The 23,689-nt window shown below is 40.0% G+C and overlaps 1 protein-coding gene across 1 annotated transcript in view; it reads right to left on the bottom strand.

Moving 5' to 3' along the window:
- The window catches only part of LOC128864784 (cadherin-related tumor suppressor-like), a 136,035-nt gene that overhangs the window by 68,841 nt on the left and 43,505 nt on the right, over positions 1 to 23,689 (bottom strand). The window contains exon 6 of the mRNA XM_054104542.1: positions 5,644 to 6,742. Coding sequence (XP_053960517.1) covers positions 5,644 to 6,742 — 1,099 coding nt within the window. The remainder of the gene's footprint in view (positions 1 to 5,643; positions 6,743 to 23,689) is intronic.

Below are 23,689 nucleotides of genomic sequence, written 5' to 3'. Positions count from 1 at the left end.
TCACAAAAATGTGTGAGAAAAATAAATGCATTATACAAAATTTTATATAAAACAAATTCAAACATTTTTTTTTAATTATAATAATTTATATAAATTGTTTTTTTGTAAAAATTATATTTTTTTAAATTCAAATTTTGAAAAAATTCATCATAATTTTGAAATTTATTCAATGCTTACAACTTTGGTAATAGTTTTTTCAACTGAAATGTCTGCAATTTTTATTAACATTTTCATAAACTTTTTCTTCTTAGAATAAAACACACTTTTCACAAAAATGTGTGAGAAAAATGAATACATTATAAAAAATTTTTTATAAAAAAAATAATATAGTTTATTTAAAAATAATTAAAAAAAAAACTTTTATATAAAAAAGGTATAAAAACAATGTCTCAACTGAAATGTTTTCAATTCTTTTTAACATTTTCATAAACTTTTTTTCGTTCTAGAATAAAACACACTTTTCACAAAAGTGTGTGAGAAAAATAAATACATTATAAAAAGTTTAATATTAAATGAACTAAACAATTTTTTTTATTATATTAATTTATATAATTTTTGTTTTGTAAAAATATTTTTTTTTTAAATTCGTATTTTGAAAAAATTCATCATAATTTTGAAATTTATTCAATGCTTACAACTTTGGTAATAGTTTTTTCAGCTGAAATGGCTGCAATTTTTATTAACATTTTCATAAACTTTTTTCTTTTTAGAATAAAACAGAGAAAAATAAATACATTATAAAAAATTTGTATAAAAAAAGTTTTATATAAAAAAAATTATATTAAAAAAAATTATATAAATAATTATATTACTTTATATAATGTTTTTTTTTAAATATGCTTTTAATTTTAACTTTGAAATTTTTAACTTTTGAAATTTATTGAATGCTTAAAATTTGGTAATAGTTTTTTCAACTAAAATCACTTCAGGTCTTCTCTTAACATTTTCGTGAACTTTTTTTCTTTTAGAGAAAAATATATATTACTTTCTTAAAATATGTGTGAAAAAAATAAATATATTATAAAAAGCAAAAAAGTTTTATTAAAAAAAAATTACATAAAAGAATTTTAAATGAAAAAAACCGTTTTTTAGGAAAATATATTTTTCTATTCAACATTTATGGGAAACACTTTTCTAACTTTGAAAAAATTTAGAATTTATTCATTGTTTACAATTTTGGTGTAGAGTTTTTTCAACTGAAATGTCTTCAATTCGTTTTAATATTTTGATAAATTATTTTTGTTTTAGCATAAAACACATTTTCTATATTACAAAAATTGTGTGGAAAAAAATAAATATACAGTGCACTCGCGGTAACTCGAATAGCCGCTAAGTCGAACGACGTGCTAACTCGAACACATTTTTTCCCCTATTGACTTCTTTGTAACTCGAACAATAAAAAAGCGCTATAACTCGAACAAAAAAACAAATTTATTTGTACACACATTCTTTTCAAACATGTACATTTTGTACATAGATACATATGTAATAGTATATGTATATAAATTATATGTATACTAGTGTATTGTCCATATGAATATTTCGGCGTTAATATCCCGTTAGTTTTCTGGGAACAACATCTTGCATTGACCAAATTGCTTTAAATTTGTCATTTGTAGTGTATCAGTGCACGTGAGTAATGGATCGTAAAAGGTTGAAGTGTTTAACATTAAAAGAGAGGGCTGAAGTCCTTAACAAAATTAAACGTGGACGTAGTGTTACTTCTCTAGCGAAGGAATATGGGGTAGCCAAGTCCACCATAAGTCTTATAAAAAAGAAAGATAAGGCAATTTATGGCTTGCACTAGCGCTACCGGCAACCATAAGCTTAAACTTCTCGTTATTGACAAAGCAGGAAATCCTCGTGTTTTCAAAAATTTTAACTGTCCGGTGGAGTACAAAAATTCCAAATCAGCCTGGATGACTTCGGCGATTTTCAAAGACTGGTTTCATAATTCGTTCGTGCCGCAGGTAAAATCCAGATTCATTAAAACAATTTTTTTAACCAAGTTAAATGACTTTAATATTTAGGTAAGAAAATATTTGAAAGATGGGGGACTACCTGAGAAGGCTCTTCTTCTAATTGATAATGCCCCATCACATCCCAACGAAATCGAATTAAAGTCCGAGGATGGTTTAATTTTAACTATGTTTATGCCGCCGAATGTGACACCATTGATCCAGCCAATGGACCAAAATGTAATTCGTATAACGAAACTATACTACAGAAATTTTCTACTGGCTTCCATTTTCAACAATCGATCGAAAAATCGATATCGATGACTGTTTTTTTAACATAGCACACTCAATTGATAAGTCGAACAAATTCGATAAATCGAACAGCGCCTGTTTTAATTAGTTCGAGTTATCGCGAGTGCACTGTATTGTATTATAAAAAAATTGTTCATACAAAAATTAAAAAAAAGTTTTTTTTGTGGAAATATATTTTTTTATTGACAATTTATGAGAAACTTTTTACTCTTATTTTTTTTCTTTAAATTTACTCAATTCACAAATTGATTTTTTCGCTTGGTATAAATAAATTTTTTTTGGGGGAAAAAAATTCCCCAAAAAAAATTGTAGATTTTGTTTTAGAATAAAACACATTTTCTAAAAAAATATGCTCAAAAAAATAAATATATTATAAAAAAATTGTATATACATAAAAAAATGTTTATATTGAAAATTTTAAAAAGTTTTTTTTTTTGGGAAAATATATTTTTTTATTGACAATGTGCGCGAAACTTTTATTTTTCATTTTGAATTTTTTTTCTTTCTGAAATTTCCTCAATTCATAAATTCATTTTTTAGATTGCTATAAACAAGTTTTTTTTGGAAAAAAAATTATATATTTTGTTTCCTCAAAATTTTTGAGCAAATGGGTTTTTGTATTTTTTATTTTTTTCAATTTCGACCTTCAACTTTCTTCACATTTATTTTATTAGCAGCTAAGACTGTGCTCAGTAATCTCTGCAAGTTTCGTAATGAGGTCCCCATAACTTTGCTATGTAAAGGGTGACAAGATTAAAAGTACTTTTTCCAATAGGGTAAACCCAGATCACGTGTAACTACTGTCCAACTAAATACTTAATTTAATTATAATAATTTTTCCGTATTCATTGACATTTCATCATGGAAAGACTACGCCTCAACAGCGTTTACAAATCGCTCAAATGTATTATGAAAATCGACGCTCTGTGAAAATTGTTCAACGCGCGCACAGGCCAACTTATGGTGTACATAACCGTTCAGCGATGAGGTGCATTCTTGGTTTAATGGGTATGTAAATAAGAAAAATTGCCGTATTTGGACTGAAGAGCAAACCGAAGCCATTCAAGAACAGCCATTAAGTCCATTGAAAACAATCGTTTGGTGCAGCCTATGGGCTGCAGGAATCAGCGGCCCACATTTCGTCAAAGACGAGGCTGGCGCCAATGTAACAGTGAATGGCGAACGCTATTACGCCACGATAAACGAACTTTTGATACCGGATTGCCGATGATCTCCACAATATTTGGTGTCAAAATATTTGTTTCATACAGCCCGTGAATTAATGGATTTACTGCGTCATCATTTCGGTGAGCAATTTATCGCTCGTCTCGGACCAATGGATCGCCCCCCAAGATCGTGGGATGTCGCACTTTTGGATTTTTATTTGTGGGGGTATGTAAAGCCTAAATGCTTTGTGAGTAAACCAGCTTCGTTTGAAGCATTCGAAGCCAATATTAATAAATTTATTCAGAAGATACCAACCGCACTCCTCTAGCGAGTCATTCAAAACTGGTATTTACGGATGGTCGAATTACGGTGCAATACGACCAAGCGTATTATCCTTAAAAATAAATGCCTTGAAGGTCACAAAAACAATAAAGATTTCCTTATCCATTTGACTTTTCGTCGTTTTATTTCAATTTAAAATCCGATACCTCTAAATTGATCACCCTTTATCTATATATTTATCCTTTTATCAATCTATCTACATATCCATCTATCTATCCATCTGTATTTTTTTAAGCAGGGTTCAAGCAATGACTAAATCATCTTTCGTTCAGACAAATCATTCTTTCTATTGAAGAATTACTGAGAATTTTCAAAAAGTTTAGAGAGCTAAAAGCGAATGCTGCATTGTCTGAAGAAGATTAGTCGGATATGGGCATGTGAGTAATTTAGTACGATAACGGTGCATATATAGATGTATTACAATTCATTTGATATCAGAACAGCATAACTAAAGCTGCTCCTCCGATTACAATCTCGCATTAGACTTGGAGACTTAGAAATGGAGTTAGAAATGAAAGCGCGAGCAAGAAAAGCCATACAACTTCAAGTTTACCCTTCACATTTACAACACCTCAGCTGGTATGTGAAACAAAATATGTGTGAAAGTATGTATGTATGTATGTATGTGTGAATATGTACATGGCTATTAGCTAACTTTTGATGCAACAGAATATAATCGCTGTGATTGTTATAGCTGCGTATACATATAACCCGCAGATGCAGAAGAATGAAAAGGAGCAGAAGAATGGGAAGAAGGCGAAGGGGCGGAAGATGTAGTCGCAGCAGCAGCAAAAGAATCATGAGTGTAATATTAACAAATTACTGTAATTATCAGAATGTATTTTCTTTAGGGGCACAATAACGAAACCACAACAACATGAAATGGAGGAGAACAACAACAACAACAACAACAAAAACTGCAACAAAAGTTTGGATAATGAATGAAACTGAGACACAGCCGAGTGTGAGTGAGCTGCCCAGAAAGAAAGGTGCAGCTGAGGCGGAAGATGCCACAGCCATCGCTCACACAAACATACGCACACAAATCCATAGCTACATGCACAAAATTCAAGTTGGTTTTTGCTGTTGTTGTTGTTTGTGCACAGGTCCATCTAGGGCGTTTGCAAGGCAACCTGACCAACAACAGCTATTTAAGCGCAAATGTGCAGTGAAGGTGCTGTCACGGCTGTTGTTGCTGCCAGTGCGGAGCAACACCCCTTTTCCCGTTTTGTAACGTACACTGCAGGTATTTAGATGGGTATATTTAAATTCAGTTGCAAACACATGTTCTTGCAACATGCCGTAATTCGCTCGAAAAAGATGGCATATTTTGCATATACGATGGCTGCGCTTGACCAGCCAGCCCCAACCGGCAACCGGCAACCAGCAACCAGCAACTGGCTGTAGTAACAGCAATAGCAACACCAGCTCAGCTTCAGCTTCAGCTTGACCGAAAAAAACCAGCGCGTAGTTGATATGATCATTTGGCCATAACCTGCACACTCGCATGTGATGATCGCGCACACCGAGCACTGCGCCCAACGCTCATGCATATGAATGCGCGCGCGCACACACAATCAACTGGGAATGCCCAGAAGCACTTTGTGTATGTAGCTGCCTGCCCGCTCGCCGTTTCACTTCAGCTCTTCTGCTTTCTAACTCACTCTGGTGGCTGGTGGTGCTGCAGCTCAAATTCCAAAACATTAAGATTATCTTTCGCGCACTCAGCTTGCGTACGCGACTTCGTCGCCTCACCCGCCGCCAGCCTAGCATTCGCTTGGCACAGCAATCGTGCTTGTTTTTGTCAGTTAAAATATTCATAAACATATTTTTCATATTTTCATATTTTATGCTTGGCACTCACCTGTATCCATAGCAACCAGCGTCAGCGTGTACTCGGCCCTCGCCTCACGATCCAACGCCCGCAGCAGCGATATTTCGCCTGTCGATGCATTTATGCGAAATAGATCTGTATCGCCCTCCTTCAGAAAGTAGCGCACTTGCGAATTAAATGGCGGCGTATCGGCATCGTAGGCCTCCACTGTCAGCACATAGCCGCCGTTAGGCGGTATTATATTCTCCATTACGTAGGCCAGGTAGGGGGAGTGCAGGAATGTGGGCGGATTGTCATTGATGTCCATGATGATGATCGTCAATTCGGCGGTGTCGTAGCGCGTTTCACGCTGCTCCACAGCATGCTTGGCCGCACCAGCACCCGCACCGCCAACTCCAACAACACCATTGCTGCCGCCGCCAACGCCGCCACCGCTCGCTCCATTCGTAGTGCCCGCTTTGCCCACCTGCAGCTGTGTTGCTGCGGCCACCACATCGGCGGCACAATCTTCGGCGCGCACTGTCAGCACATAACGAGATTTGCGCTCGTAATTCAAATTCTTCGCTACGCGCACCATACCCAAATCTTCGCTTATGCTAAAGTCGCGATTATCATCGCCAGCGGCAATTGAGAAGCGCACACGTCCGTTGGCGCCCTCATCAATATCGGTCGCAGCCACTTGCAATACCATTGCGCCAATGCTGGCATTTTCCGGTACCGATGCTGAGTACTGTTTGGGATCGAAGACGGGGCTGTTGTCATTCTCGTCCAATATGCGCACGGTGATTTGGGTTTGTGTGGATTGTGATGGTTCGCCGCGGTCGCGTGCGGTCACATTGAGCAAGTAGCTTGCACGCAGTTCGCGATCTAAGCGGCCGGCGACGCGGAGCAACCCGTCCACAGAGCCCAGTGTGAAGGGAAGATTCTCTTCGTCATCGTAGTCGGAGTTGGTGGTATTGCCTCTGCCCTCGAGTAAGTATTCGATGTAGCCGTTCCGGCCCTCATCGCGATCCGTAGCCTTGACGACCATAACAACAGTGTTGGGTGCAATATTTTCAAGCACGGAGGTCTCATTCGGTGAAGTGAAGCTAGGCGCTTCATCGTTGACATCCTTCAAGGTGATCGTGACCTAAGAGGTAGGGAGAGATAGAGACGGGTTAGAAATAATTTATTTACTTAGTAGCGGTTAGTGGAGGCAAATTCAAGCAATTCGAAACTTTAAGCTAACTATACTAAAATATTGCTTCAGCGTCTCTTTACAACTAAAGCAGCAAATATTTGAAAGAAGGAGATGACAACGTTTTGTTTAAAACAGAGGTCGGTCACCGTCCTTCCTGCTTTATTGCCGTCTGAACAACTACTGATAGGATATGTGAGAAATGCGGAGGCACAATTCTGCTGTCAAAACCCCTATAATATAACAGTCGAAGTTACTCTCAAAATTTTGCGTCGGATAATCAAATCTTGTAATTGTATTAAGTTGTGGTTGTTGGAGGTGCGGTACGGTGTCGTCAATGATCGTCAACGTCTATATCATCTAAGGGTAGATACAGGAAACGGACTGTTTCGACGGGTTGGGACCTAAGGGAGAGCGATGTTATTGAGTGACCTTAGGACGCATGTTGCCTGCTGATCCTATACATGTTAGAAATTAAGATTTCTAAGGTTTCATTCGGAAGTTTGTAGGTGCTTCAACAACAATAGATATATTTTTTCTCCAATCCTATGATTCCCAAATATTCGATCTAAATTTATTAAGCCGCTTTTTTGCTTATAAGAGAAATGAAATTGACTGAAATTTCTTGTGCACAAAATTTGTCGTTTGATGGGAGGAACTCCCGGGAGATCTAAGCAGGGAGCCCTGGGGACTAAGGTACAAAAAGGTGGTGGAAAGACCCAGCCAAGATACCTACACCGCAACTAAGCTCGAGCGCAATGGTTTACATCGTAAAATAACTCCTTTCAAGTCACGAAATCAGAGAAAGCATTGAGTGTCAAATAAATGTGACAAAAGAGCCTCCACTATTCAACAGCGAGGAGCTACAGTCAGCTTCGAGTAAACTTCAAAACAACACGGCACCAGAATCAGATGGCGTACTCACAGAAGCCGTTAAGGAGATCTCAAAAGTGCGACTGAAACTCTTACTAGACATGTACAACGCCTGAGATCGAGATTCGAACCAACGTTCTCTCTGTGAATTCCGAATGGTAATCACGCATCAACCCATTCGGCTACGGCGGCCACCGTCTTAGAAACGGAATTTTCCCAGAAATCTGGAAAGAACAGCAGCTGGAGCTAATAAGCAAGGGAAAAGGTTACCAGAACCATCCATCAGCATATCGGCCATTATGCATGCTTGACCCAGTAGGTAAACTTGTAGGTATTGTTCTCCTTGCCAACTTAGATGTAAGGAACGCTTTCAACAGTGTAAGATGGTCGGACATGTTAGCCACTTTAGAGCTAAGGTTCAAAATTCCGGCATACCTACAGCACTTAATGAGGAATTATTTACAAGACCTCAAACTCGTTTATCAAACCCCAGAGGGTTATCGCTATTTAGACGTCCTATTAGGAGCAGCACAATCATCAATTCTTGGTCTCCACTTGTGGAGCATCAGCTACGATGAGATATTCAATATAGAAAGATAGCTCTGGGAGTTGTGCTTGCCTACCACACAGTAACAGGGCGAGCTGTTCAAGTGATAAGCGATAGATAGATATACTAGCCTTTGAGAGAAAAAGTTGTGGGCATTAAAGAATGCGAAGATGGAAGAATGAGTTAACAAACCTGCAGCGCGCGAAATAAAAGACGCAACGCTAAGCCTATGGCAAGACCGCTCGAGAAACGAAACATGTGCCAGATGGACGACCAGGCTAATGAAAGACAACGCGACATGGTACAGCAAAAACTCTAGTTTTGTACAACCCAAATGCTTTCAGGGCACGAGAATTTCCAGAAATACCTGTTCAATATAGGGAAATGCGAGGAAGAGAATACGGGGATGTCACCACAGCATTTTCCAATGCTTCCGTTGGCAACAAGAACGTCGAACATTGGAGAAGGTAGTCGGTCACATAACCACGGAAAATGTAAACGACAAGCTGCTAAGTAGCGAGGAAAAGTGGCAATTATTAGTGGTACCACAGGCTTGGACGCATGCAGACAATCGAAGACCTGAGGAAAATGAAACTCTAATGAGGAAAATGAAACTGTGAGCAATGCGAAAGTGGTTCCGAAAGATGGCGAGTTTTTTAGACTGCGGACAAACCGTTACTGCGACGACAACTTTGATGATGCATTACGCAATTTAAACCCTTTTATCCGCAAAATTATAGTATAAATTTGGACACAATTCTTGGAATTTTCTTGGAATTAAAAGCAATTCCTTTGGCAAAAGAAGTTTGCGTAAAAACAAAAAATGAAGTACATTTTATGACTCTTCTCAAAAACTGGCATTTTCTTATTTCTGTTAAAAGTTCGATTTTGAAAAGTAATTTATTTTTTTACATTATTACCGTTTTCTACGAACACTCATTGCTTTATTAATTTTGCGAAATCTTTTTTCACTTGTTAATACGCCCGCATAAAAATAAAGGAAAATGTGCAAAATTTTTAATTTCAACCAATTTTGGTTGTTACATGCTTCGCTCGGTGTTCTTTTATGAAAGCGCAAAAAATTGTTTTATAAATTGGCACAATTAATTTTGTTTAAAAATAATGTTGCTGATGCGGGGCTGCCTGCAAATTCTTATAAAGTAGTCCTGCTGCGAGCTTCAGATCTCGGCTATGGATTAAATTGCATGGCAGCTGAACTTTTCTGGCACAACAACTGCACGCGTTGCAAGCAAAATAAAGTAAAAAAAAATCAAAAAAAAAAAAAAATAATAATGGAAGAAGAACAAAATACGATTTATTTAAGTCTTGTTCACGCAGATGCGTTTCGGTGATATATGAAATGAATGTAAAGAATAGCCAGGAAGTGCCAGTTAACGCCATTGTCGGGTAAGTGACCCATATAAAACACAGTAATAAAGGTTGCTACAACAAAAATGCAAAAAGAAGTTTTAAAATTTTCATACCAAGATGACGAAAAAACTTATCCGCTTACAAGGATCACAACCAATGTCTAATTTGAACGAAATATATCAAATTCTATTTAAAAAGTTTCTAATGCCAACCCACCAGCTTTTGAAGCCAAGCCGTTTTTCTCCTCACCAATATATAAAGGTTGTCAAAAAAGTCTTCCGGTATTTTTATTGAATTTTCAATTGTTCATAAAATTGGTTATAATAATGCGATTTCAGTCAAATATGCGCCGTTCGATGACGAGTTCCCAACGAGATGCCAACTTCATAATGCCCCTCTTATAGAAGCTCGCTTCCCTATTGTCGAAGAGCCAATTCTCACAGGACTCTCTTGTGGACAACTTCCCACTACCAAGCTCGTTCGCCATGGACAGATATAGGTGGTAATCACTTGGTGCGAGATCCGGACTATACGGTGGATGCAAAAGAACCTCCCATCCGAGCTCCCGGAGCTTCTGGCGCGTCACCAAAGATGTGTGTGGCCTGGCGTTGTCCTGATGGAAGACAATTCGGCCTCTGTTGATCAAAGATGGCCTCTTCTAAATGAATGCTGCATTCAAGCGGTCCAGTTGTTGGCAGTACAGGTCCTAATTGAGCCTTTGGCCATAGGGGAGCAGCTGATAGTGGATGATTCCCTGTCAATCCCACCAAACACACAGAAGAACTTTCCTGACCGTCAATCCAGGCTTGGCCACCGTCTGGGCAGCTTCACCGCTTCAAAAACGGGTCGATTTTGTTGCGATTCAGAAGCGATTCGCATGCAACCATACGGGCAAAAATGTTTTTTGCGTCAAGTCGTGTGGCACCCATATATCGAGTTTCTTTTTGAATCCAAGCTTCTTCAAATGGTTTATAACGGTTTGATGGCTCATGCCCAGCTCTTGGCCGATGCTACGGCTGCTACTATGCCGGTCTCTTTCGATCAATTCAGCGATTTTATCGCAATTTTCGACGACAGGCCTTCCGGACCGTGGCGCATCTTCGATCACCTCTGCACCAGAACGAAAACGTTGAAGCCATCGTTGTTCGGTGGAAATGGAAACTGTATCGGGTCCATAAACTGCACAAATTTTATTGGCAGCATGAGATGCATTTTTGCCTTTATCGTAGTAGTACTGTAAAATATGCCGTATTTTCTCTTTATTTTGCTCCATGTTTGCGACGCTATAACTCACGAACGACTAAAAGCAAACAACAATTAATCAAACTCGTGTTAGCACGTGAAAAGAGCTTTCCAAAAAGCTCTAGCGTGAACCAATGCGACGAATACAACTAGAACTACGCGCTTGCAAAGGCAAGCTTGCGCAAGACTTTTTTGACAACCTTTATAATATATATAATTGGCGCGTACACCCTTTTTTGGGTGTTTGGCCGAGCTCCTTCTCCTGTTTGTGGTGTGCGTCTTGATGTTGTTCCACAAATGGAGGAACCTACAGTTTCAAGCCGACTCGATATTTTTATGAGGAGCTTTTCCATGGCAGAAATACACTCGGAGGTTTGCCATTGCCGGACGAGGGGCGACCGCTATTAGAAAAATGTTTTTATTAATTTTGCTTTCACCGAGATTCGAACCAACGACCTCTCTGTGAATTCCGAATGGTAATCTCGCACCAACCCATTCGGCTACGGCGGTCGTTTAGAGTAGCTCAAAAACTGCGTTGATTTTTGGGAATTTTTTTTCTTTTTGCTGACGTTTCAATGCATTTTCTTGCACATAACGCAGTTTGAAGCTTTTCTTATGGGCTTCTGCCTAAAAGACCGCCAAGAAAAATAAAATTGATAAAAATAAATGCGAAGCAGTTCACTTCACTTTTTGAACCACTTCAATCTTGCACTTCGTTATATCAAATTTCAATGCGCTATGAAACTGCGTATCCAGAAATTTTCGGTTTGAGTCGATACTGCGATTATATCCCCATTACGATTGGCACAAGCAAAGCCTCAGCTATCAACTATAAGCATAAAAACCCGCTACGGATTTTTTGCTTTATTAAGCGAAGGAAAAAGTTAGAATAGCTACAAAAGACTGGCGAACACATCTCGAGAGCTGTAGAGTATTTGGGCGCGATACAGCATTCAGGGAAAACAAATGAGAAGAGCGACACCACCAGAGGCTTCACGAAACGTAAAAATACTTCTCTCGGTAATACCAACAGGGCACGGAACGATTGCCCACTATGCTGCCAAGTCCGAAATATGAGGGTCGTTTGAAGAGTCCGTGCAAAGTCAGACAGACTGCGCTACTAGTGCGTATCGAGTTTGTGTTTAGTTAGTAGCATCTCAAACATCAAGTTTCAGCCAGATCGCTTTTTTATTTATATTTGGCATTCGTTTGGATCGAGGAAGTCGAGTGATTTTCATTTTCCAACACGATAACTCACCAGCTCACGCTTCAGCAGTTGGCAAATAGCAGTCTGAGGGATCCAGACTTGGCTCCCTCGGATCTCTCAGACTGCTATTTGCTATCCAATTTGAAGAAATGACTGGCGGCAAAAAACACTTTATACAAACGTGAAGCGGACTGCAGAAGCGAATGGCTATTTTTCCATCTTGAGCAAATTCTCTTGTTCCGTACGATCGTTTGGTAGGCTTGAATGCCAAAGATAGTGATGCCTATTAAGGTCACCTACTACCAAGCGGCTTTCACCTCTAATGAGCGCTCCAATTTCAGGGTGATATCCTGCCGGGCAGCAGGTGAAAGGGGGTGTATATATATTGAATATTTCAGGCTTGGCATCGCCTGACCGGACAGCTATTCCTTGACATTCTAAGGTGCTGCCCCTACTGTCGATGCCTTCATCAATAGGACTATATGGCACTGTGTGGGGGGCTATAAACGCTAGGTCATCTCCACTGTCTCGCTGGCGATCTTGACTGTGCATTTTATAGCCCCCTCTGATTATCAGGGGGAGATTGCGTGTAGTTCTGTTTCCTGGACCACAGCTATTGGGACACCATGTCGGCTTATGAAGTTGATTATCTTCTCGATCTTATTCATGAGTCCGTTGCAGTTGAACTGTAGAGGTTTAAAGCTCCTCGGGATGACTGGCGCCATTCGGGGTGTTAGGCACGCGTGAGGTTAGCTACGCTGGCCCTGCTGTGCGCTCCGCAGTTGTTGTTGCTTGCGGCTTGATGGTGGTGGGCGGCCACGCCACAGCAGTCGGTTGCGTGTGCACAGCGCTACAGCAGGGAGCGACGTAGTCACGTGTCTAATCACAGGTGATGTGTAGGCCAGAGCATCTCCGAAAGCGGCACCAGCCATTGCAGGAATTGTATTTGACTGATGACAGATTCCGAGGTACTCTGGTTGGACACATGGAACAGAGGTGCGGGGAACCAAGAGCTGCTGGTTTGTCCGCGCACTTGTGTTGGAGCAGGAGAGCTGGGGCAGGTGTACAGTGGGGAGAGTTGTATTGCGGTAGTGAGTTCTTAGGAACTATTAAGTTTTGGGTTGTGGTGGCGGATGATAGTGGCAGCACATTTGACGATGTGGTAGCCGTAAGGACTGGGGGCGGTTTACATACCGCGTGGACCACTTCCTGTGCGGCATAAGACTTGAACAGGTCTTTAGATGGCACCATCCGTCGCATTGATTACATCTAACCGATGTTGAGTTTGGGTGGAGCCGTTTTTGGTATACGCAGCAGAAGTATACTTCGGGTACAGGGTTGGGTTCGATGCCAGCCCTTAAGAGAAGTATTTGGAGCAGATTGGCTGCTTAGACCTGCTCCAGTGACGAAAGATGAAAGACTAGTGGTAAGGTACGGTACCCTAGACAGGGCTAGTTTTCTGGGCGGCAGCTCTTGGTCGGAAAAAACTCGAGTCATTCCGGTAACGTAGAACTGGTTGCTTATCTTTTCCATCCTTACTCCTGAACAATAGTCAGCGTATTATTTGCATTGTAGCTGCTTAAACAAGCAAAAAAAAAAACAAAGAAAAACACATATAGGGTGGGCCATGTAAAATTTGCTTTTTGAATCTGCTATAAAAAAAAAAAAAAAAACTAATCAATATTTTTTCAAACTTTTTCTTGTTTTTGAAGATTGAACATTGTCATTTATGAATGAGAAATAATATCGTTCAAATGACTGCCACGACTGGCTTTACAGTAGGCCATTCGATCAATCCAATTTTTAAGCACATTTTCGATTTCGTGTTTTAAAGCATCAATCGTCTCTGGATGGTTTGCATAGCATTTGCCCTTAACGACTCCCCACAAAAAATAGTCCAACGGGCTTAAATCACAGCTCCGAGGCGGCCAATTGATATCGGAATTTCGGCTGATTATTCGGTTTTCAAAAACGGTAGCCAAAGTTCGAGTGTAACTTTGGCAGTGTGACAAGTTGCACCGTCCTGTTGAAACCAAATGTCGTCCATGTCATACTCAACAAAAACTCGTTGAGCTTGTCACTGTAACGCTCGTCATTTACTGTAACCACGGCTCCTCGCTCATTTTCGAAAAAAATGGCCCAATGATGCCGCCAGACCAAAAACCGCACCAAACAGTGACTCGTTGTGGATGCATTTGCTTCTCTACAGTAACGTGTGGATTTTCTGAGCCCCAAATCCGACAATTTTGCTTATTGACGTAACCACCGATGAGAAAATGAGCTTCATCAGAAAAGATGATTTTTCGGTAAAAATGCACATCTTCGGTCAAACGATTTTCTGCCCATTGTTCAAGCGTATAGCGTCCCATTTCGTAAATGTCAAACCTTTAAGTAAGTTATGAACACATTTAACATGTCATTTATGTTACCATTCTCAAAAAAATAGGTGGTTCATAAAGCTAACGCTATATGACCCACCCTATAGTTACTCATTGCATCAGTGGCGCCAGCAAGAGGAAGCGGGCAAACGCGGTAATAGCGCAGACACACCAAATTTAGCGAAGTCCTCAACCATCTGTGCGATCCTTCTGCCAGAAAAATGCTAAACACAGATGGAGCTTCAAGCAGTAAGAAGGATCTCAGTGACATGGATTTTAGCAAATACCAACACTTATACGTCAAACTACTGCTTAGTTTATTTATTTTACTCTACGCTACCCAACCACAAAAATTAAATCCAAATACTGGCTTTTCCTTTGTAATTTTGCTTGCATCTTTTCGGAAGAGGTCAGTTGTACGATCTCAATTCAATCAATTTTATTTGAATGCGCTGCCTCTATTCATGTAGAAACTTAATTACTAATACCAAAAAAAGCCTACTGTTGTTGTAGTGGCAGCAACATAGCAACAATCGCCCCAAAGTAAAGTAGCAACAAACTGAACGTTTGAAAAATCAATAGCAGCAGGCGAGTCACGAACGGGATGCCACAAACAGAAAAAGCAGAGGCTGTGCTAGAAGCGATAAACGTTTAACGATAAGCGAATGCTATTGGAGAAAATGGGAGAACATTTTTAATAAAATTGTTTGCAATAAAATTAAATTTGCGTGAAACCATAAAAAGGCAGCGGTGGGCAATGGCAACGAGCAGGACAACACTCAGCGCGTAAAACAAAAGAAAAATGAGAAGCTTTCACCAAACCGCATGCGGCAATGGCAGAACAAACTTACGTAGGTCGAGCCGCTGAAAAAAAGGCTGAAGGCAGAGCGGCGTAAAGACTGCGAGGAGGTTGGCGGGAAAAGCGCGCCATTGACGCGGCAACGGCAAAGTTGCCATTGACGAAAAAAGTAACGCAACATCGCACTCATTTAGGCTTTAATGCAATTTCTAATTGCGAACGATTTATTAACATCAACAGCAGCAATGGCGGCTGCGAGCAGCAAAAAAGCAAAAAAAAAAAGGGAATTAAATTAGTAAAAAATTAAAAAATAAAAAACAGCAGCAACAAGGACAATAACCACACAGCAATGGCAATAAATATGTAGCAGTGCAATTCGCGCGCACTTTGTTCGATGGCGGCAGCAGCAACCGCCACAGTTGGTGTTGTGATTTTTTGCTTTTTTATATTGCCGAGCGCATTTGCCGTTGCTTTGCGCCTGCTGTTGCTGCTGCTGTTGTTGTTGCTGCGCGATGGCACTTACAGCGCCTTGAGCTACAGCAATTCCTTTAAATTTGCAAATCTATTCGCTGTGGACATTAACGAAAATTTATTAGCTTCATTAAAATTTCACTTTACCCGCCGCAGCAAAGTCACAAATGCGGCGACTATGGCAGCAGCAGCACCAGCAGCAGCCAAAGTGGCCGCGTATACGCCAATCAAAATAGGCACGAAAGGCCAACAAAAAGTGCCTAGCAGTGCGAAAGGAGGAGAAGTGCAGTGAAGTGGAGTGGAGCAGGGCGGAGGTAAAAGCAAAGTGTAAAATAAGCATAAGAATAACTGCAACAGATACAAAGTGGCGATAGATGAGTGCAGTGCGAAAGGTTGGCAACATTCGATGGCTGGTCATATGCGCAACACAACAACAATAACAGCAATCACAACAACAACAACAGCAACACCAGCAAAACGCATGAAAATCAAACTTAAGCAGCACTTTGGCAAATAGGAGAGTCAAAATATCTGCATAGAAAAAAGCCAAATAGTTAAGGCAAAGCCACATATCGCCTGGATGTTGCAGAAAATGGCAAAAATACAAAAACCAAAAAAAAAAACCAAAATACACAGTGCCAGTGTCAGCAGCGGTCAAAGCAGTTAAAAGCAAGCACAGCACACACACACATACACAAACACACTCGCATGCGTGGTTTTCTCCATTTCAGTTATTTCATTTTTTCTTCTTCTTATTCCATTTTTCAGCTGTGCTGCTCATATGGTTTCATTTGAAAAGTCGCATAAATGGAGTTGCTCGTAGATTTCTAATGAGAGATTTTCATATTATTAATGAAGTTGTTGGATTTTTTCGGTGAATGCCGTACGAGTAATGACCAAATGGGCAGAAGGCCAAAAGCAGCAAATTGCAAGCAACCAACAACAACCAAAAAATAATGACGATCCATAGAGCTGCAGAAATATTTGCTTGCAACACTACATTGGCGGTCGACAGTTGCACTTGCACTTGCACTTGACCAAATGAATGGAATGAATGGAGCTTTCCGTGCAGGCGACAACCTGTGGCGCGAGGAGCAGCCAAGCAACGTACCGCCTACCTACTGACGGTGCGGAAATAATACAGATATATATGTTGAGATAGGTAGAAACATTAATTTAATATGAGACCTTGCTTGTTTGACTCTAAAACCAAAAAAAGAAACAAAAACCAATATAGCAAATGCAGAAAGCCAGAAATATCTTTAGTAACTAAACTTCAACGCTGCAGTAGTGTGAGTAATCCCATAAGCCCAGCGACACAACACAGATTTGTTTAAGTAGCAATAGCAGTTGACTTCAAATAAAATAATCATATGCCACCTTGATCGAAAAGTTCCCGGAACCACGCTGTAAGTCATCTGATTTGAGCTCTAGTTTTTTTTGGTTAGGTTGCCTCATTTGTAATTTCTATCTTCTTCTTCTTAATTGGCGCGATAACCGCTTACGAATTTTTGACCTAGTCTATCAAAGCGTGCCAGTCGTTTCTTTCTCGTGCTAACCGGCGCCAGCTAGACACACCACGTGAAGTCAAGTCCTTCTCCACCTGATCTTTCCAACGCAGAGGAGACCTTCCTCTTCCTCTGCTACCACCAGCTGGTACCGCATCGAATACTCTCAGAGCCGGAGCGTTTATATCCATTCGGACGACATGACCTAGCCAACGTAGCCGCTGGATCTCTATTCGCTGTGCTATGTCTATGTCGTCGTAAAGCTCATACAGCTCATCGTTCCATCGCCTGCGATATTCGCTGTTGCCAACGTGCAAAGGTCCAAAAATCTTACGCAGAATCTTTCTCTCAAACACTACAAAGGATGCCTCATCGGATGTTGTCATCGCGCACGCTTCTGCGCCATACGTTAGGACGGGCATGATGAGAGTCTTGTAGAGTGTTAGTTTTGTTGGTCGAGAGAGGACTTTACTGCTCAGTTGCCTACTTAGTTGAAAGTAGCACTTGTTGGCAAGAGAGATTCTACGTTGGATTTCCAAGCTAGCATTGTTATCGGTGTTAATGCTGGTTCCTAAATAAACAAAGTCCTTTACAACCTCGAAATTATAACTGTCAACAGTGACGTGGGTGCCGATATGCTTGTGCGCCGACTGTTTGTTTGAAGACAGGCGGTACTTTGTTTTGTCCACGTTCACCACCAGACCCATTCACTTTGCCTGGAGCATGGTTCCATGCATAGAAGTCCACGCAAGTGCGGAAAGTTACTGATCGCCATTTACTTGGGAGTGGCCAGGACGATTCTTCTGCATATGGTTCAAGCAGCTCACAACGTCCGGGATTAGCCCAAGTATCCTCTGGGTAGCTTCCGCACACCCATTCGGGAGTTGGCTAACTTGAGAAGGCGATCATGATAGCTGGTTGTGCGCTGGGTTTGGGACCCGCCACTTAATAATCCCCCCCAATGAAAAGATATACAACGCCTCGGAGGAGAACTACCTCTAATTCATTCCTATCATTCCTCTCAAAATTTTATCGCCATTGCTTCACATTTGTAAAAGTTACGCCGTCTTGGACAAATCTACTGCTGCACGTGCTTTCGATTTTCTACCGTTTTAAAAATAGATTTGAATTTGCCACAACGAGCTTGTATTAAATTTTGCGTTGAAATTGGACTCGATGGTGCGAAAACCTTAAAAGTTTCGAGAAAACGTTTCAGTACTGACATTCCAAAAAATGTTTAGACTATTAAATAAATAAATAAATAAAAATAAGTAAAATAGCCGACAGTGCCATGAACGCTTTTCAAGAGATCGTGAGTTCATCGAAGCTAACGAACGTATTGACAGGCTGTCGACATCGAAAACTGATGAAAACATCAATAAAGTGAGGGAAAAGTTGATCAATAACCGCAAATTCAATATCAGAACATCAAAGAGCTGGCAGAGGATTTGAACAATGCTTATGGATCCCTTCACGATATTGCTGTTAATGATTTGGGTTTCCGCTGTAGAGCTGACCCCAAAGCACTAAGGTATCATAATTTCATGCAAAAAAGGGATCGCTTTGATATCGCTAAAGCCATGATTTCCAAGGCTGAATCCGACACAACATTCCTTAAACGCATCACTGCTGGAGACGAGGCGTAGAGTTATGGGTACGACAGGCCACAAAAGGCCATGGGGACGAGGTGTAAAATTCCAATAAATCTAATCTTATGAGTACGTCTCGCAACACAGATATGACACAAGTGAGTAGAGATCTCCGAATGAACCAAGACAAAAACAAAATTGCATTTTCAGTCAAAACAGAAAGCAATGCTAACAGCTTTTATGGATTACAACGGTATTGTGCACCACGAATTTTTGCCAGAAGAACAGACAGTTACTAAGGACTATTATTTGGGCGTTATGAGGCGTTTACGTCCAGCGATTCCCCAAAAAATAACGGATTTTTGGTAAAACAACTGGTGGATTTTGCACAGTGCCATAATTATCGGTATATTTTTGGCCAGGAATGAAACAAATACCACTCAACAGCCATTGAACCCATCTGGTGTGGCTCCTGTGATTTCGTTTCTGTTTCATCGAATCAAAAACCATTCCAGGCAACGCGTCGCGTTTTAACAACCGCAAGGAAGTAATAGAAAAATCGAAAAGGCGCTAATGGCTATTCCGAAAATAGAGTTACAGAATTGTTTCGACAGCGGATCAAAATTTGGCAAATGTGCGTTGCAGTGAATGGGAAGTACTTTAAATGGGCATGACTTTTCCAAGCGCGGCTTGAAGCAATTGACGACCAAAAAGCAAGATAAAGTGATCGTCCAACTTTTGAAGCGGAACCCTTATTTGCGACTACGCCCAGCACGCACAATTCTTGCTAAACAGGGAATATATGTGAGTATCAACACTATCGAACGACGACTGAAGGAGGCGAACACATCCTACCATTCCACATCATCAATACCACTGCTCTCAGAAAAACACTCTGTAAGGCCTGGAAACAAGAAAATGGTGTTAGAGTAATGGACTGGCCTTCCCAGTCCCCAGACGCCAACCCCATTGAAAATGTGTGGGAAACTATGAAAACGCATCTTGTCGGAAGGCCAGTCCAAAATTTAAAACAACTCGTGCATCAAGTTCGCAAAATCTAGTCTTGTTTGTCGACGAGGTACGCAGAAATGCTACTTCAAAGTATGCCGAGAAGATGCCAGGCTATACTCGACAACGATGAAGCCTACACGGCTTATTGAGTAATTGCGACTCTTACTTTTGTACAGACTTTCATTTAAAAAAAATTTAAATATATATCTTTTATACTTCATGAATAATCGCGGTTCCCTTTTTCTGACACCGACTGTCGAGTATCGAAATTAGAAGCTGAAGCTTTTCTATACACCTATTGCGGTATATGAGTAACTATGAGTGCTGCTAGTAAAACGAAAATTGCTGAAAATATTTATTTATTTTGAGGGTTGCTATCTATATATATCTGGCCTTGGGAATTTCTGGTGTTGTCAGGTGCCAACTGATATTCTCATAGAAAAGTTGGACATATTTTACCATAAACGCGCTCAGAATGTTTTATGTGTGAGCCTATTAGTGATGCTTACATTGGCTGGTTTATTCTGGTTCTGGTCCTGGTAGTTTTTCAAAATTTAAATAGATGGCGCTGTTATCTCAAATCTAATTTTCGTTAGGGAGATCTTTCAAAAGAACGCATATCAATTTTCTGGCTTTTGGTGCCAAGTCTGCTAAGTAAAAAGCGGCTAAACGATTATTTTCTGAGCTGAAAACTTTCGTATATCGGGGCTTCTGCGATATAAATTAATTCTCTTTGGGGTCCTAAAAGACCGAGTTTTCGCTCTACGCACTGGAAAGTTTTCAAAAATGCTTATTCCGATAAATTTGGTGCGTTCTCTGACTCATTTGGAATTTGGTGTCTTATTTCAGTCTTTGTAGAAATCATTTTCGAACACTAAATAAGAAATTTTTCACCCTATGCGAACCCACTGAAAGTTGTCTGAAAAACGTTTCCAAAAAAAAAAAACAAAAAAAATTCGGTATTCGGAAGAACTCGGTGTGTTTTATGTCTCATTTTCAGTGACTTTTGGAGTTCTTTTGGAATTGTATTTGAACCTTTGTAGGCATCTTTTTGTTGTCTTATTTGAGAGTTTTTTATACCGAAGATTCAGGTAGAGCTCATTTGAGCTGCTGCTAAACACCTTTGAATAAAATTATTGAACCTTGTGGCTCGGGGGCTCTTCTGTAAATAGTTTATTTAGGGAGTCGCACTTTTATAAAGGGTTTCTTTAGGTTTCTTCTGAATATCTGCATCGCTTTTTAATCCACTCGACGCCCATTTGGAGACAAAATGATCACTTTTGGAGAGGAAAAAAGTTGTCTTTTATCTGGAATTGTGCTCTAAAAATAAAAATAAAAAAATTAGCGCATACACCTTTTTTGGGTGTCTGGTGGAGCTCCTTGTTCTGTCATATTTGTCACGTGCGACTTGAAGTCGTTCCACGAACGGCGGAATCTACAGTTTTAAGCCGACTCCGACTGGCAATTGGTTATGGTGGTTATGAGGAGCTTTTTTCGGGGCAGGTAAACACTCGGAGGTGTGCCATTGTCTGCCGAGGGGCGAGCGCTATTAGAAAACAACTTCTTCTATCACTTGATGTTTCATGCATGGAGATTCGAACCTACGCACTTACGAATGGTAGTCATGCACGAAGCCATTCGACCTCGGCGGCTGCGTCTCTAGTCTTGGAAATTTTCCAGTCCCAAATGACAGGTTACAACTTTCACCAGTTTTCAAGTATGAAGATATGACTTATCCGCAAGAGTTTTGGATCGAGTGAAGAGGTCATCGATGAAACAAATGCCACGGCAATTGAAATTTGAAGGGCAGAATGAGCAAAAGGAAACTGAAGGAATATTAGATGTAGTTTAGTGAGCTAAAAAGAGACGATGTTGAACAATAAGAAGTGTTTTTTTAACGAATGCAGGGTTGCGTTTTCAAATTCCAGGAGCTCCTGATCAACTCTTCTAACATTTGACAACATTCAATCAAGGTTCGATGGGCTGTTCTATAACATATCAAGAGAGTTCTAAAGGTCGATTATTTAGTAAAAAAAAAGTAGAATTTCCACAAATTTACCACTACCTGCACTTATTTTTTCAACGAGACGGTACCTAACAACGAGTGCCATCTTTCACGCTCAAGTGCGTAAGACCTAACGATCACTACAGCTACTTTAGTAATCATTGAGATTTCTATAACTACTATAGTAATAGTAATCAATGAACTCTAAGACCATAGTATTCCCTTAAGCCTCCTGTATCGCCTGTTTTTAAAAACTTCAGCACGGCGCGCCGGTCTTCTTCTTCTTCCTTCATCTAGTGCTGGCAGGTGTGCAGGATAGTTCACCAACTTGAAGCCAATAAAAAGAAGAAAGGTAAATAAATTTTGTATGTTTCTCTGCGAAATATTGATTTAATGAAAATTGTTTCTTTCACTCACACATATGCAGGAATCAGTGATATGCAAGCATATTGCGTTTGAACTTTCTCACCTTAGCTACTTTAAGTGAATTCAGTGCAAAGTGATTTTTCTCTCACATCCTTTGTTTTTTGTGTTTTGTTATTTACTTTCTTATTCCGATTCTTGCAATTCATTTGTTGCTTTAGCAACGGTATCAGCTGTAAAATTTAAATAAATTACAGCAATAAAAAAGATAAACTTGAAATTTACTACAATGCGCCAAGCAGCTAGGAGGCAGCAGCAGCACCAACAAATCGAAAGGAGTGCACTCACACACTTACACATACACTTGCATGCATGTTTATAGGTGTTTATGTAGATAAAAAAGGGGCAGCGAGAGTTGCGCTCTTGCTCACTCACTCGCTCGTGGCGAATAAAATAGCAGTGAGAGGAGAGCAACACGCGTACGCAGACAAATGTAAAGAATGGCTTTAATTAACTGATAACTGTGAAAATGTACAAATGCATGAATGCGAGTAATTCATGCACTGTGCAGCGCATAGCATAGCATGACATATAACACAAGCGGTGTGTGAGCGGACAGAAAGCAACGCTGGCGGAACAAGGATTGCAAATGTGGAACAAGATTTGGCAGACGTGGCGGGTACGTTATGATGCCGAAAATACAAGAATATTCGTGTGTGTGTGTGTGTATGTGTGTGTGGATGCCTCGCATTGTTTGCGACAAGCAGAATTCGCACTTTTCTTATCAGCGCACATTTATTATGTGTTTTAAGTTTATACACCAACTGCTACAACGCTTGCCTATATATTTTGTGTGTGTATGCGTGTATGCCAGTCTGCGGTCGCAGATATGTATTTCAAAAACAAGAAATGTTTGTTACAAATTCTGGTGACTTTAGAAAGTATTGTAAGTTTACTTCTTATCCAAGTATGTTCCTCTTTGGAATGGGAGTTGGTGAGCTGAGAAGTTTGCCATAAGTGGTCTAAGTGGACTAATAGTCATATTGGCAGCTTATAAGTGTTAGTTATATTACAAAATACTAATAGCCGAAAGAATTCGTTTTTGAAATTTTTTAATGTTGTTGGAAGTTCTTCTGCAATTTGTTGTGTAAGTATTAACAATGAAATGAAGGGTTTTACAGTTTCAGAGTGGTAGACGATTTTTTATGAGCAGAATTTTTACGTTTAAGCATTCACGCAAAGTGGAGATTCATAAAAAAGATTGGTTTTTTTGGCACCGAAGAGGAAGAATCGAAAACCGTAGAGAAATGAGAGGAGCTCACACTTGAATACTATCAGATAGTCAGGCAGCTTTGAAATCCCTTCTATCAACTACGATTACCTCACACAGGCCAAATCACTGCCTGAATCTTCTTCACATGTTAAGGAGCTTCGCCAAAGTATCAGGTCAGTTCATAAGTTCGTGCGTATTTTACCCATGATTTCACTTTTGTAGGATTTTTGCATAAAAAAAATTATTCGCGGAATATAACGGA

The sequence above is a fragment of the Anastrepha ludens genome, chromosome 5 (genome assembly GCF_028408465.1).
Source record: "Anastrepha ludens isolate Willacy chromosome 5, idAnaLude1.1, whole genome shotgun sequence".
Lineage (NCBI taxonomy): Eukaryota > Metazoa > Arthropoda > Insecta > Diptera > Tephritidae > Anastrepha > Anastrepha ludens.
This window is presented reverse-complemented; position numbering and strand designations above follow the sequence as displayed.